Here is a 14,088-nt window from a genome sequence, read left to right on the forward strand (position 1 = left end):
CACTTCCAACCGTGTCTGGAAAATCCTTAGACCCTCACACCCCGGCAAGGAGGGGGCTATTGACGCGGTGGTGACAGACGAGGAAACCGAGGCAGGAAAGCGACTGGGTGAGGACTCCGAGGGCTCGCTGCTCTGGTGCCGAGTCCGCCCGCCAGGCGCTGGCGGCCCGGGAGGCGGGGGCGTCGCGGGGGTCCGGGAGTCAGTGGAGGCCGCCTTCCCCGCCGCGGCCGCTAGGGGCCGCGCGGGCCACTGGGCAGTGCAGTCGCGCCCCGCCCCCGCCCCGCCTCCCGTCCGCCCCCTGCCCAGAAGGCCCTGCAGGGACGCGGCCGTTCCCCTCCCCAGCTCCCGGGGCGCGCCGTCCAGCCCGCAGCATGAGCGCCCCCGCCGCGACCCCTATCTTCGCACCCGGAGAGAACTGCAGCCCCGCGTGGCGGGCGGCGCCCGCAGCTTACGACGCGTCGGACACGCACCTGCAGATCCTGGGCAAGCCGGTGATGGAGCGCTGGGAGACCCCGTACATGCACGCGCTGGCGGCCGCCGCCGCCTCCAGAGGTAGCCCCCGCCGGGCGCGCGGGGTCGACCGAGGCCGGGGCCGCTGGGACCCGGCGCCCGCCCGCTCTCCAGCGACGTGGCGGAACCTCTGCGCTCCTCTCTTTCCTCGCCTGGAAAACGGGGCCGCTCGCGAGGGCAGCGGGGTAGTCCTGGGGCGTTGCGGGCGCCCTGAGTTCCGGGAACCCTCTCTCCGGGGAGCACCGAGGCCCCGACCCCGGCAAGGGGTCGGGGTGGGCCGGGGGATGGGTTCTCAGCCGCGGAACTCAGCCGCCGGGCCCCACCCGAGGTCGAGGACAGGGGAGTGGCGGCCTGGCGAGGTGCTGCCCAGGCCCACGTGGGTAATGCTCCTGCCCAGGAGTCGCGGGAGGCCCTGCCCTGGCTAAGAATAGCTCTGGTAACGCTGAGGCCTGGAGACAGCTGTCGGGGGTGGCCCTGCACCTGGTGTCAGAGCCCGCGGGGTGCCGAGGGCTCCCCACGACCCCCAGAGGCCGGGTGCACCAGCTCTGGGCCTGTGTTCCCATCTGGCAAATGGACACAGCCAGTGTCCCTGCATGGTTAGGGCGTTTCTCCCCTCCTCTTTGACCCAAAGGGGTTCGACCCCCGCCCCTCACTGTTCCAGGTCTGGGCCTTGAATCCTGGTCCTCCCTTGCCCTTACTTAGTAGACTTCATTGTTTGTTGTGGGGGGGGGGCAGGGGACGCTGCCCAAATCAGGAGATAAGCGCCCTCAGTGCAAACAGCATGGGCCGGGGCTCAAAGTCCAGGGTCTGCCCTGCCCCGTGGGCCAGACCAGAGCCGCTGTCCGTGGCCTCCCCGGCAGGCCACCCTCTCTGGCTACTGGCCCCGGGCCCACGCTGTTCCCTCTCAGGGCTGCTGTGTTCTGTCCCACCCCCCACCTTTGCTCTGCAACCTGTCGCTCCTAGTAGCAGTCGTTTCTCTCTGCCAAGGCCCCGCCCCCGCGCCCCCTCCTCCAGGTAGCCTCCCCAGCCCCACCCAGTGTGTAAGGCGTGGGCTGTCTGCCCAGGGGGCCGGGTGTTGGAGGTGGGCTTTGGCATGGCCATCGCAGCTACGAAGGTGCAGGAGGCCCCCATCGACGAGCACTGGGTCATCGAGTGCAATGAGGGCGTCTTCCAGCGGCTCCAGGACTGGGCCCCGCGGCAGCCACACAAGGTGCCCGCCTCTGCCCGAGGTCCCGCTCCTCACGCTCCTTAGGGGGAAGACCCTGCCCATGGAGTGGGCTGGGGACCTGGGGTGGCCGCAGACTTGGGGGAGGTGGTCTTCTCTCTTGGGAGTTCCTCTGCCCCCTCCCTTGCAACAGGTGGAGAAGTCTTGGGCCCCCTTTGACCCTCAGCCTTATCTTTCTTTCTCCCCTGCACCAAGGTGGTTCCCTTGAAAGGCCTGTGGGAGGAGGTGGCACCCACCCTGCCAGACAGTCACTTCGATGGTGAGGGGCTCTGGGCACTGGGCGGGGGGCCTCTGCCTGGTTTGCCAGCCCCTCCTTTGCCTGCTTCTGAGGCACACATGCCTTGATGTGTCACTGGGGTGGCAGAGCCCGGGGGGCAGGCACAGACACACATACAGGAGCCTGGCACTCAGGTGCGTGGACATCTCAAGAACGACCGGATGGGACACAATTCGTAGGGGCAGCTGCAGCATAGCGAACTCTGGGTTCCCAGCCGCCTCAACTTGCAGCCAGGGTCCTGACCACGTGGCTTCTGTCCTCCCGAGCAGGGATCCTGTACGACACGTACCCGCTGTCTGAGGAGACCTGGCACACGCACCAGTTCAACTTCATTCGGGTAGGATCGCTTGCGGTGGGATGGGGTCTGCCAGCCCTAAGGTGGGGGTCAGCCCAGTGGGTGCGCCTGCTGTCCCCACAGGAGGCACCTCTCCTTCTGGCGTTCGTCTGGCCTGGCGGGAGGCCCGCTGGGAACGCCTCTGCCCATCCCCACCCCCTCCTGACCACTGTCCCCCCAACCCCGGCCAGGACCATGCCTTCCGCCTGCTGAAGCCAGGGGGCATCCTTACCTACTGCAACCTCACCTCCTGGGGGAAGCTGATGAAGTCCAAGTACTCGGACATCACCACCATGTTCGAGGTACTGCAGCCTGGGCACTCCCTGCCCCGCCCCACACCCCACCCCTGGCAGCGACTTTGGGTGGGGAGGCAGATGGGGTCACCTGAGACCTGGGGAGGGCCCCTTGCCTCTGGCCCTGGGGGCTCATCTCTTGGGTGGACTCTGAGCCTCCACTTGTAAGTCAGGAGAGGTTTCTCCCTAGCTCAAGGACCTTAGATGGCTCCCAAGTGCCCTCAGGATACAGGGATTCAGCCCAAGGTCCCCAGCGGCATCCCCTTACTCTGCCCTTGTCCACTCAGGGTGCATCTTTATGGGTCTAGCCACCCCTTGTCTTGGGCCTTTGCCCACTCGGTTCCCTCTGCCTGCGAGGACGTGTGGGTGAGCAGCCTGGTGATACCCCATGACAGCCAGGAAGCTGTGTGTGGACACCTGGAGATTCCCACCCAGACCTGGGCTCCAGCATTTTCTTAGCAGCCCCGCCCTGCCCCCAAGGGCCTTGGCACTTGTAGGGGTGGCTGGCAGGGTGCCTCCTGAGGCCCCAGGGCCCTGGAGGTGACTCGGCACCTCCCTCTGGCCAGGAGACACAGGTGCCAGCCCTGCTGGAAGCAGGCTTCCGGCCGGAGAACATCCACACACAGGTCATGGAGCTGGTCCCACCGGCCGACTGCCGCTATTACGCCTTCCCGCAGATGATCACGCCCCTGGTCACCAAGCACTGAGCCCACTGGGCCCACCGGCTCAGCTGCCCACGCCACCCTGGGGGCTCTGGGCTTCAGGAACCCCTAACCCCCAAGACCCCTACTGAGCGCCTTCGTGGCCGGGAGTGCAGGCTGGCCCCTCAGCCCTGGTCCAGACCCACACCAGCCACATGACATCAACAAGCTTCCCTAACCTTCTCTGCAAGGGGACGGCCACTACCTTCCTACCATGGTCCTGAGAATGAAATAAACACTAACACTGGGTTTAGCCAATCAGCACGAGGACACAAACGTGTGCTTGCTTTACTCTTCCTGCCCCTCCAGAAAAGAGTGAAAGGAAAGAAACCTGTTAAATTGACCACCACCGAGGCAGTGGCTCTACCACTCCAAAGTTTCTGATCCTGCCTCTGAGCCCCCCGCTGTGCCCCCTGAAGACATTGCCAATTAGTCACCCATGGCCCCTCCCTCCCGCCCGCCCTCTGGTGGGCAGCTGGGGTCCCCAGAGGAGGTGGAACTAGGTCAGGACCTCATAGCAGGTGGCAGCCCCAAGGCCCAGACCCTCTGGTCCCACCCAGTCAGGCTGCACCACGATGCCTCGCTCTGAGTCGACGCCCCTCCAGCCCCGGCACAGGGACACCATGGATCTGTCTGCCCTGGACCCTGGTGCCCAGCTGGTCGCCGCGGTGTCGTCTGCTTCACCCCGACCCGCTCTTGGACGTGTCCACTCCCCTCCTTCGTGGGTGGGGCCTCCCACTGGGCCACGCTGGGCCCGGCTGTCCACTCCAGGGGCCTCGGCATCTCCATGCACAAGAGACAGGCCTGACCCCGCCCACCTCCCAGGCCCCCACCCCGGCCCCCACACCACGTGGAGCAGGGCAGCCAGGCGGATTTATGGGCTTTATTGACCGCCTCTGGGGGAACGGCGCAGACGCCGCAGGGCGGCCAGGCAGCGGCACTACCTGCGGTACCAGATCTGGAGCCTCTTCTCGCGCTTGATCTTCTTCTGCAGCTGCAGGATGCCATAGAGCAGGGCCTCGGCTGTGGGCGGGCAGCCTGGGGGGCGGGTGGCACCTCAGTCTTCCTGCCCTTCCCCCTCCCCTCCGCTCTGCTCCAGGTGGGGGCAACCAGGCCACTTCCCAGGATGGGGAGGGGCAAGACAGGGCTCTGCACCAAGAGAGCTGGGGGGCTTGGCCCATCACGGGAAAGGAGCCAGAGAGGGGCAGGGTGGGCAGCTGCTGATCCCAGGGCCGACCTCCCAGCCAGGATGAGGGAGGCCTGGGCTACCCCTCCCAGGCCGAGCTGCCCTGGCCCTGGCCCTCCCGCCACGTGACCCGGCTCGGTACCCAGGAGGACAATGTGGGCTGCCTGCCAACCCCCAGGCCACGCCAGCGTCCGGTGAGGACCCTTGGAAAGGAATGGGGGCAGACTCTTCAGACTGGGAGACCCTCCAGAGACAGCGAGGGGGAAAGGCTGCGGTGTCACTCTTATTCTTGGACCCAAATCTGCTTATTCTTAAAAGGGGGCAAGCTGTCTCAGTGGGGCTGTGGGGGTTCTGTGAATCGGGTGAGGGCCGCGTGGACGCCACCTGGGGGCTCACCTGGGACGTAGATGTCCACGGGCACAATACGGTCGCAGCCTCGCACCACAGAGTAGGAGTAGTGGTAGTAGCCACCTCCGTTGGCGCAGCTGGTGGGGAGGGGAGCGCCAGCCGTGAGAGTCTCTCCAGCGACCCCGGCCTCCATCCCTCCTCACAGCCCCCAACCCGCACCCCCTTCCAACCTCAAGCAGGTGCCAGGCGGTCAGGAAAAGGGCAAGACTGGGACACAAGTCACAGGAAAGACAGCGGCCACCTGAGACCTTCCGTGGGACCGGGTAGGACAGAAACAAACGGTGGGACTATGAACAGACGACCCTCAGTGAGAGAAGCCAGATGTGAAAGGACACAGCGTGTGATTCCATTGATGGGAAACGTCCAGAACAGGCCAGTCCACAGACAGAGAGTGGGTTCCTGGTTGTCAGGGGCTGGGGGAGGGGGTGGGGAGTGACTGCTGATGGGGACAGGGCTTCTATTGGGGTGATGGAATGCTCTGGAATTAGATAGAGGTGATGCTTACACAACACTAAGAATGCATTAAAATCCACAAAATTGTACGTTTTGAAAGAGTGAACTTTGTAGTATGTGAATTCTGCCTCAACCAAAAAAGCCAGGTGACTAAATGGCTTTTAATGATATGGAGAAATGAGGTGCTGGCTAGACGGTGAGAAGGCTGCAACGCCCCCCCGAGCAGGACGTCCTTCCTGTGGTCATAACACAGAGAAACAGAATGAAACTGGACAGGCTGTTGGGGTGGGGGAGCGACTGTAACAGGACAGAAGGGGACGTCCTGGACAACCCCGATCAGAAAGCAGCACAGAAACGAGACTGGAAGAGACAAGCCAGCGTGTCACCGGCGTGTCTGCTGCTGGAGCCCCCGCCCCGCCGGGCACTCACCTCCCCATAGACACGACGTAGCGAGGCTCTGGCATCTGGTCATAGACCTGGAACAGACAGGGGTCTGCGTGCAGCTCAAGCCTGGGCGGGGGGGGGTTGGGGGAGGGGGAGGGGAGGGGGCTTGATGGTGAGGCCCACCTTGCGGAGCGCGGGGGCCATCTTGTTGGTGAGCGTCCCAGCCACGATCATCACGTCGGACTGGCGGGGGCTGGCGCGGAAGACCACGCCGAAGCGGTCCATGTCGTAGCGGGGCGCTGCCATATGCATCATCTCCACGGCGCAGCAGGCCAGGCCAAAGGTCATGGGCCACAGGGAGCTCTGCAGGGCGGGGCAGTCAGCCCGTAAGTGGACGAGTGGCCCACTGTGTTTAAAGAAATTGGACGATTTCACATAGAAAAATCTGTTTCTAGCCTTTTCTGGGCCCTGCCCACAGCAACCATGTGACCTCCAGACCCCGAAGGCCGCCCTGGACACTGGTCATCGGCCTGAGCCTGATGCCCCAGCCCAGGACTATGTGACAGGAGGGCCAATTGAGTTAGGCCCATGGGTCTACACTTCCCAGCAGCCACATTACCAAAAGGTAAAACAGACAAAAATAAAACCAAGTGCAATTAGCTTTAATAATATAGTCCACATAACCCAGCATATCCTAAATCCCGGCCTCCAACATGGGCACTTGCTGCTCTGAGTGCCCAGTGGCCACACACAGCACAGGTCTAGACCCCGGGGCTCAGCACCCTGGAGGGTCTTGTTCCCAACACCGCCTGGACTCAAAGTGCCAATTCCTCCAGGAAGCCCTCCTGGTTGCCCTCTGACTTCTCTCCATCCTTTGGTGCCCGATATCACCCCTGCCCCCACCTACAAGCTGTTCTCCACCAGAGCTTTCTCTGCTTGTCTGTGTCCAGTCTGGGATCTGGCCAAGGTCCCTGCTGCCCTGTGGATGTCCTAATTCAGGTGACAGGGCTCGGGTCACACAGCAGGCAAGGGCTGCCCAACACGGCAGGGCCATGACTCCACAGCACACGGCCGCAGCGACCATCGCCGCCCTGGAGCTGTGGGCCTGGAGGGACACTCGCTGTGGACTCGCTGGTCACACACAGACACCAGGACAGCACCAGCCCGCCCGTCAATGGGGGATTGTTACCCAGCTGGGCGCCCCGAGAGCACTGAAAGGAACCACTGTCCTGGGACAGAGGACACATGTCCGGGGGGAGACACGGACAAGCACGTGAGCAAGCAGACTGTCCCACGGCGAACGTGGGGGTGGGGTGGGGGATTAGGATATTTGCTGAGAAGGAGCTACTGTTTCCATCGTGTATTTCCAGTTAAAAACATGGGTTTTACGTTAAGAGAGAAAAGAGAGGAATGAACAGAAAATGGAAGGAGAAGAACAGGAAGGAGGTGGCTCATCTTCTCTGGGGACCGATGCGGGGGGCAGGGAGCACCGAGGGAAGTCAGGCGAGGGAAGTCAGGCCAGGAACTGCTGGGGGCAGGGCAGGGGTCCTGAGACAGAATCAAAGCCACAGGTCCCCACACGGAGGGGCCCTGGGGGAGTCCGGCCCACTCCATAGCCATGGGAGTGTGGCTGAGCAGCCAGAGGGGGCCCCACGGACGCAGACGAGGAGGGGCTCACCCGGCGGGCCCAGTTGATGAGGTCGTCCAGCTTGGCCACCACATACTCGCCCCGGCTGCTGGGAAGGGCGGCGGATTTGGGGACCACGGCTCCGGCCTGGGACACAGCGGGGTGGGTGCTGGGCACGGGACACAAAGCAAGGGGAGGCATCAGCCAGGCAGGTATCCTGGCCGGGCCCAGCCCACAGCAGCCTCTCCGAGGGCAGGACAAAGCCGTGGTCACGGCGGGTCCCCAGAGCAGCACTGGGAGTAGCCGTGAGGCCAGGTCTGCAGCATCCCTGCGCCCGGGCCTGGGGCAGGACATGCCTGCTCAACAACGGAGTGAAAGATGGTGTGGACGGGCCTCCACCGCCTCACTGAGGCCCAGCAGGACCCTGTCCTCTCGGGGACTGTCTCCCCATCTGGAAAACAGGCTCGGCCGACACACTCTTTAGCGAGAGCCCTCCTGGTCTGGAGTTGTGCAGCCATTGGCCTGCGCGCACAGGAGCGGGCTGGGCAGAACTCTGAGGGCAGGGACCCCCTCACATACCCCGCTGGGTGGTGGGAGTGCCCCGGAGTTGCCACAGGCTGCTGCTGTGCTGGGGTGGGGGGATGTGGAGACTTCAGGGTGTGTGGGCTCCCGGGAAGGCCGACCTCACCTGCTCGGGCTGTCAGCAGCCAAGCTGGGATGGACCCCGCGCACCTGCAGAGCTGCGCCCACGCCAGAGCTGCGGGGAGACAGACTGCCCATGACTAGCAGCCCAGGGCGCCCCAACACGCTGTGACAGGGTTACCCCGGGGCCAGGATGGGGAAACTGACCAGGGGGTCTAACCCAGCCCACTGCCGGCTTTTGTAAATAAAGTTTTATTGACACATAACCACACCTATTCACTTCCTTGGTGTCTGGGACTGTTTTTACAGAGGCAGAGCCAAAAACGTTTACCATTTGGCCCTTTAAGGAAAAAAAAAAAATCTGCTGATCCCTGGTCTAGAGAGTGCCTGGTTTTCATTTGATACTTCCCTCATTCTCCCCATCTTCCCTTTGCTTTGCAGTGAGTGTGTATTTTATCTGTAGGAAAAAGGCCGTATCAAAACAAACTCAGCCCAAATCTGAGGGCCTGGCAGCCACCTGCCTTCCTGCCCCAAGGAGGCCTACACGGGGCTGCCATCAGAGCAAACGTGCTGAATGCCTTTCGTGCGCCAGGTAGCGACTGGGCTCTGAGCGTACTAGGGCAGGCAGACGTGGGGCTGGATGCCAGGCGGCCCCTGGCCTGGTGCTGATGGAGGGCCCGCCCGGATCTGAGGCCCCCTGACAGCCCCCTCTGAGCCCCTCCCTGCCAGGGCCTCACTGCGGGGTGTCAGGATCAGAGATGCAGACACACAGGCAGGCAGGCAGGCAGGCACTCACCGAAGAGCAAGGATCCCACGGAGCAGGCCAGGAGCTGCAGAAAGAACCACAGGGTGGGGGCAGTGAGTTGTGGCAGCACCAGAGGCCACGAACAGCCCAGACGGTCCAGCCTCCAGGTGTTTGCCCATCAGGCCCCCCAGGTGGTGCACCCGCCCTCTCACCCTCAGTCTATCTACATTCCATTTAACAATTGATAAAGAGCAATCTTTCAGGGGAATTCCCTGGTGGTCCGGTGGTTAGGACTCCACGCTTCCACTGCAGGGGGCCCGGGTTCGATCCCTGGTCAGGGAGCTAAGATCCCGCAAACCGCAAGGTGTAGCCAAAAAAAAAAACCAGTGATCTTTCAGAATGTGAACCAGACAGTGTCATTCCCCTGCTTCCAACCCCACACTCCACGTCAGAGCCACCTTCCCTTTCCTCAGGAATGTCAGTGTCCCTCCTGTCTCAGAGCCTTTGCACTTGCTGTCCCCTCTGCCTGGAGCACCACTCTCGTGGGGCAGCTTTCAGCTCAAATGCCTGGGTCTACACTAGCTCCGCAGGCCCTCTAGATCCTGTCACTCTGTTCTAACTCTATCCACATGTCCTCCTGTGGCGCCTGCCTCCCCCTGATGCTAGGGCTTCCCTGGGTTCCCCAGTGTCTGTCTCGGCCTTGGCTCAGCCTGACAGGCTGTCAACAAACCCATAGACATCAGCGAGGCTCCAAGCCCTGGGCTGGGAGTTCCGGGGTTTCAGAGGCTGGGCAAGGAGTCCAGGCCAACGGCCCAGCCCCGGACTCTTGTGCAAGCTGTTCCTCTCTGAGCCTCAGCTCCCCCATCTGAAAATGTAGGGCTTTGGGTAATCTCACAGCACAGTAAATGCCCTTCACCTCCAAGGTGAGGGGATTCCAGCCTCTGGACCAGACATTCTTAGCAAGGGGCCGCTGGTGAGGATTCAGCAGACCAGTGAGCTTGCACGGGAAAGAAAAATACCCTCTCTATTGTCACCAACGTCTTACTGAAAATTGGCCTTTCCTTAAAATCTGAGTATAGCCAAAACCACACCAGTATTAGCGAGACCTAGGCTTTTCAACAACAGAAATGACAGTGGTTTCCTAACCCCGACATAGAGGCTGCAGCCAACCCTGTGTAAAGGAACGTGTCCACTTCTCACTCCTTCAAAGTCACAGCAGTAGGCAGATCTGCCACTAAACCTCGGCTTTCCAGGCATGAATAATGAAGCACCCGGGCTGCGAACTGACCCCCGGTTCCCAGACAGAATCCTGGCAACTGTCAGTATAACCGCTTTTCTTTGCAACCCTGTGAATCCATCCTATGCGTTTAATCGCTAATCGGAGGAAAGGTCCGCGGAGCAGCCGGGGTTTGGACGCCTTCTCTGCGGGTGACCGTCCCCTTCCCGGGGTGGCAGGGTGCCCCGGGGTCGCGTCCCTGCCCGGACAGGCCGCGTGACCACCAGCGGTTCCAGCCGCTCTCTGAGCCTCAGTTTCCTCGGATGTCGGGGCTGCTGCCCCCTCGCCGCCTCCTCCCGGAAACTTCAAGGGCAGCATCCCGGGCCGAGCCTGGGTCCCTCCGGCTCCCGCCCCGGCCCCCTCCGAGGCTGGGAGTCTGCGTCGCCCTCGGCATCCGCTTCCCCATGCGGCCGGGCGGAAAGGCGCCCGGAGCGACCCAAGCCCCGACCCCGCCCCCGCCCTCGGCCCCGCCGCCCCGACCTGCTCACCCGCCAGCGCCGCCATCTTGGCCTCGGCCTTCAGACAACCTCTATGGTCCGTCCTCTTCAGAGCTCCGGGTCCCCGGGGCCGTCGCCCAAAGTGCCTCGGCTCGTGCTCGGAAACCGGAACTCGGGCGGGGACGTTCCGCCTCTGTGGAATCCCCAGCACCGCGCGCCGCCGGACGCCCCACGCGGGATAGAAGGATACGGAAGTGCGCGGGGAGGGTCGTGGCAAAAGAAGGCGAGCCGTCCCCTCTCTTCTTAGCCGGGGAAGGAAAAGCGAAAGCACGTCCCTGGGTGGGCTCGAACCACCAACCTTTCGGTTAACAGCCGAACGCGCTAACCGATTGCGCCACAGAGACGGTGCTAAGGCCTGCTTCCAGGCGCCACCCTACGAGGCATGCGCGGCCCGCAGGGGCGGCCCGAGCAGCGCCTTCACGCAAGCGGCTCAGCGTGGGGCGGAGTCGGGGGTGGGGGCAACCCCCTGCTGCGCAGCCGAAATAGCTCAGTTGGGAGAGCGTTAGACTGAAGATCTAAAGGTCCCTGGTTCGATCCCGGGTTTCGGCAGACGTTTTGGTGCCCCCAGCGAACAGCGTTCTGTTTTGCTCCAAGCTGATCCAGCTTCTCCCAGCACTTTTACCCAGAATGTGTCGGTTTTGACCTTTCCTCCCCAGAATACTCTCCATTCTTCAGATGAGGAGCTGGGCTGCTGGCTCATGCCAATGCGGGAGGGCTTAGAACAAGGCCTCATCCCCATCCACCCCGGTCCACCCCCAAAACTATGATCCCAGCCCGAATGACCCCCTTCCCCACTCCCATTTACAATATTTTTTAAGTGGCAGGATCAGAACGAATGTAATTGTCAAAAGAAACACTACTGAATACCAAAAGGGAGTTTGCAGAGACACCTTCTGCTCGGATGTCGTTTAACTGTGACAGTCCTGCTGGGTACCTATTCTGCCCATTTTACAATACATATGGGGAAACTGAGGTTCCCCCGTTCCCAACGGGGGAACGCAGGTGAGGAGCAGGGCTGGCTCCTGGCGAGGGAGGACCACCCCAGGTGTGTCCTGGAGCCCGACTGCGCGGTCCCGGGAAGGGGAGGCGGGGCGCCGGTAGGTGTCACCATCCCGGTGGTGACACACAGGAGAAAAGAGAGGGGCTGGGCCAAGGGCTGGGTCTGTTGAGAATCCTACACCTCCTTGCCCTCAGTTCCCACAGCTGGCCAGGCTGTGGAGCTGGAATTTTTTAATTAAAATAAACCTTGTACTTCCAAATAGTTTGATTCAAAGAAAAGTTGCAAACCTAGTACCAGAGTTCGCTGTACTCATCACCCAGTCTCTCCTGCTGCTAACATTTTACACTGACGTTAACAATTCATGACCCAATGTATATACATCGCCAGCTCATGTCCAGGCATTATTCAGGCTCCTGTTTTCTCCTAACGTTCCTTGTCCTGTGAGCCAGGCACCTGGGAGCCGAGCCCCCAGCCTCGCTCGAGCCTTCAGACACCTGACTGCGACCTCCTGAGACCACAACCCAGTCAAGAGAGAATGTTGCTTCCAGCCGCCAGGGGCCGGTACACTGCTAAGGCAGGGATGGGTAACTAATACAGGAGGGGCCATCGGCTGTCAGGGTGATGGATTGGATGGGGAGCGGGGGATAGGGGAGGTAAGAGCCTGCATCAGGAAACTGGGACTGTCAAGGGCAAGCCCTGAAACGGAGAAGCAGGTCTGACAGGGCAGGGAGTTAACAGAGGGTTCACCATAATTCCAGGAACACTGAGGGTGAGGGGGTGAGGGCAGATGGGTAGGTGGGGGGGGGGAGAGGAGGGGGAGCCAGGGCTGGAGGAGATGGGGAGCAGGACCTGGAAGGGACGGAGCAGGGGCAGGAGGATGGGGGGTGCAGGGGCTGAGAGGGGAGCCGGGACAGGAAAGCCTGGCCATAGAAGCCATGCATTGGGGGGAGGGCCACTGACCGCACTGCATAGACGTGCCTGTCTGATTTGAGATTCTGTGTGTGTGTGCATCCCTCGTCTTAATCAGCTTCCTAGATAAATGATAGACTTAAAGAGGTGCTCAAGTGAACACAAGGAAAACTCCCCCTTCCAGGAAGTGGTTTTGTTGATGCACTGCTCCTCACACCGGGGGGTCTGATCGTCCCCTCATGCCATCTGGGCTGGAGCGAGAAAGGTACAGCGACTGTAGGACAAGCATCGCAGGGTCTGGGGTCAGGGGTCTGGCTGAAAAAGGTTCAGGAAGGGTGGCTGTGAGTGGTGGGAGGTGACCGGGGCAGGGGTGGACGCCTGGGGAGGGGACGGGACACAGTGGGGGAGCAGGGTGGCCGTGCAGAGGTGTGGGCTGCTGAGACGCCAGCTGGCCGGAGCCCAGACAGCTGAGGGGGGACACCGGGTGAGGGTGGGTGCAGGGAAGCTGGGGCTGTGGTGGACGGGGGTGCAGGAGGCCACGGGCCAGCCAGTGGGGGCCCTGGCTGCACCCCGTGTTGTGCTGGGTCTCTCTTCTTGATGCAGAAGCAGCCCAGTGCGCTGGCTTCCCGGGGGCCAGGGCCACCTCACTGCTCCTCCTGGAACATTCCTCACTTGGTCGGCTGGCTCTGCCTTCCTAACTACTACCCAGCACCAATTTGGGGCATCAACAGACGCCCACCCAGCACTGCCTGCCCCAGTGGCCCTGGGACAAAGTATCAAGACGAACAAAAACATAATACAGTGGGAGTGAGGAACTGAAGACACCTGCTGGGGCACAGGACCGGGATGGGGCTGGGCGCCGAGCAGCGGAAGCCTCCAGCACTTCTGGTCAGCACCCGGCACACCTGAAACACCGGCTCGGCTGGGCTGACATGGGACCCGCCCCCCCAGCCAGGCTGGGGAAGGAGCCTCCAGAAGCAGCCATCGGGGACAGCGTGGCCGGCCCAAGTGCCCGAGGTGGGCTGCGCGTGGGGCCCAGGAAAGAACAGGCAGGGCTGCAAAACGGCATTTAATTCCAGTCTGAATAGTTCAATTCCACAACCAGAGCTCAGAACACAGATATATAAAAATACTTCACGATAACGGAATAGTCCACGTGGATGCCTCACCCACAAGAGCACCCTGTTCTCCATCCTGACCCACTTCAAGGAGGCTTGCTGTCTACACCTTTCTAGAAGGGAGCGAGGCCACGGTGGAGATGCTAGCGGGGCCATTCTCCCAAGCCTGGCCCACACGGGATGCCCCTCCGACCGCCCTGGGGGGCAGCTCAGCGGGACCTCCAGGGCCGTGTCTGCACCTCTGCTTGGGTTTCAGCAAAACCAGCAGAGACACCACACGCAGGTCCCCGCAGTGATCTCTGCACCTCCTTCCCGCAGGGACCCAGCCTCCCGTCAGGATCAGGGCCCGTGTCCCCAGCGCCTGCGAGAACCTCTCCCCAACTGTCCTCTGCAGCGGCCGCTCGCTGGCCGGTGCCGGCTTCAGGGAGGACTGGCCGAGCTCAGATGCCGCGGCGCAGCCATCATGGTGGGGACTTGGCTGTTTCCTTCCACAGGCAGCCTCG

At 62.2% G+C, this 14,088-nt stretch overlaps 2 protein-coding genes and 2 non-coding genes across 11 annotated transcripts; 2 read left to right on the forward strand and 2 right to left on the reverse strand.

The window, feature by feature from the left end:
• The first annotated feature begins 291 nt into the window (after positions 1–291).
• Positions 292–3,601, forward strand: GAMT (guanidinoacetate N-methyltransferase). Of its 3 annotated transcripts, none has more exons than XM_033854929.2 (6): positions 292–552; positions 1,575–1,720; positions 1,931–1,994; positions 2,282–2,349; positions 2,538–2,648; positions 3,206–3,601. In XM_033854929.2, exons 1-6 carry the CDS (start codon positions 372–374, stop codon positions 3,344–3,346), a joined length of 711 nt encoding a protein of 236 aa, XP_033710820.1. In that variant the 5' UTR covers positions 292–371; the 3' UTR covers positions 3,347–3,601. The 3 variants fall into 3 exon arrangements, 2 of the variants coding, with proteins under 2 accessions (XP_033710820.1, XP_033710821.1); XM_033854930.2 differs by lacking the exon at positions 3,206–3,601 and adding an exon at positions 2,927–3,187; XR_004526104.2 differs by lacking the exon at positions 3,206–3,601 and adding an exon at positions 2,927–3,191 and having other exon boundaries at positions 2,282–2,648.
• A 607-nt stretch (positions 3,602–4,208) lies between these two features.
• On the reverse strand, positions 4,209–10,877 carry NDUFS7 (NADH:ubiquinone oxidoreductase core subunit S7). 6 transcript variants are annotated; one of them, XM_033854928.2, is made up of 8 exons: positions 10,550–10,876; positions 8,837–8,870; positions 8,087–8,155; positions 7,450–7,567; positions 5,955–6,134; positions 5,817–5,863; positions 4,923–5,011; positions 4,209–4,378 (listed from the first exon to the last, which is right to left on the reverse strand). In XM_033854928.2, exons 1-8 carry the CDS (start codon positions 10,563–10,565, stop codon positions 4,281–4,283), a joined length of 651 nt encoding a protein of 216 aa, XP_033710819.1. In that variant the 5' UTR covers positions 10,566–10,876; the 3' UTR covers positions 4,209–4,280. The 6 variants fall into 6 exon arrangements, with proteins under 6 accessions (XP_033710819.1, XP_073659658.1, XP_073659660.1 ...); XM_073803557.1 differs by lacking the exon at positions 10,550–10,876 and adding an exon at positions 10,074–10,460 and having other exon boundaries at positions 7,978–8,155; XM_073803559.1 differs by lacking the exon at positions 10,550–10,876 and adding an exon at positions 9,956–10,080 and having other exon boundaries at positions 7,978–8,155.
• TRNAN-GUU (transfer RNA asparagine (anticodon GUU)) lies at positions 10,829–10,902 on the reverse strand. Its single transcript has one exon. It is a non-coding gene; the product is annotated as a tRNA-Asn (tRNA).
• Positions 10,903–11,034: 132 nt separating this feature from the next.
• On the forward strand, positions 11,035–11,107 carry TRNAF-GAA (transfer RNA phenylalanine (anticodon GAA)). The gene has a single exon. It is a non-coding gene; the product is annotated as a tRNA-Phe (tRNA).
• Positions 11,108–14,088: the final 2,981 nt, after the last annotated feature.

This window comes from Tursiops truncatus, chromosome 3 (genome assembly GCF_011762595.2).
Source record: "Tursiops truncatus isolate mTurTru1 chromosome 3, mTurTru1.mat.Y, whole genome shotgun sequence".
Lineage (NCBI taxonomy): Eukaryota > Metazoa > Chordata > Mammalia > Artiodactyla > Delphinidae > Tursiops > Tursiops truncatus.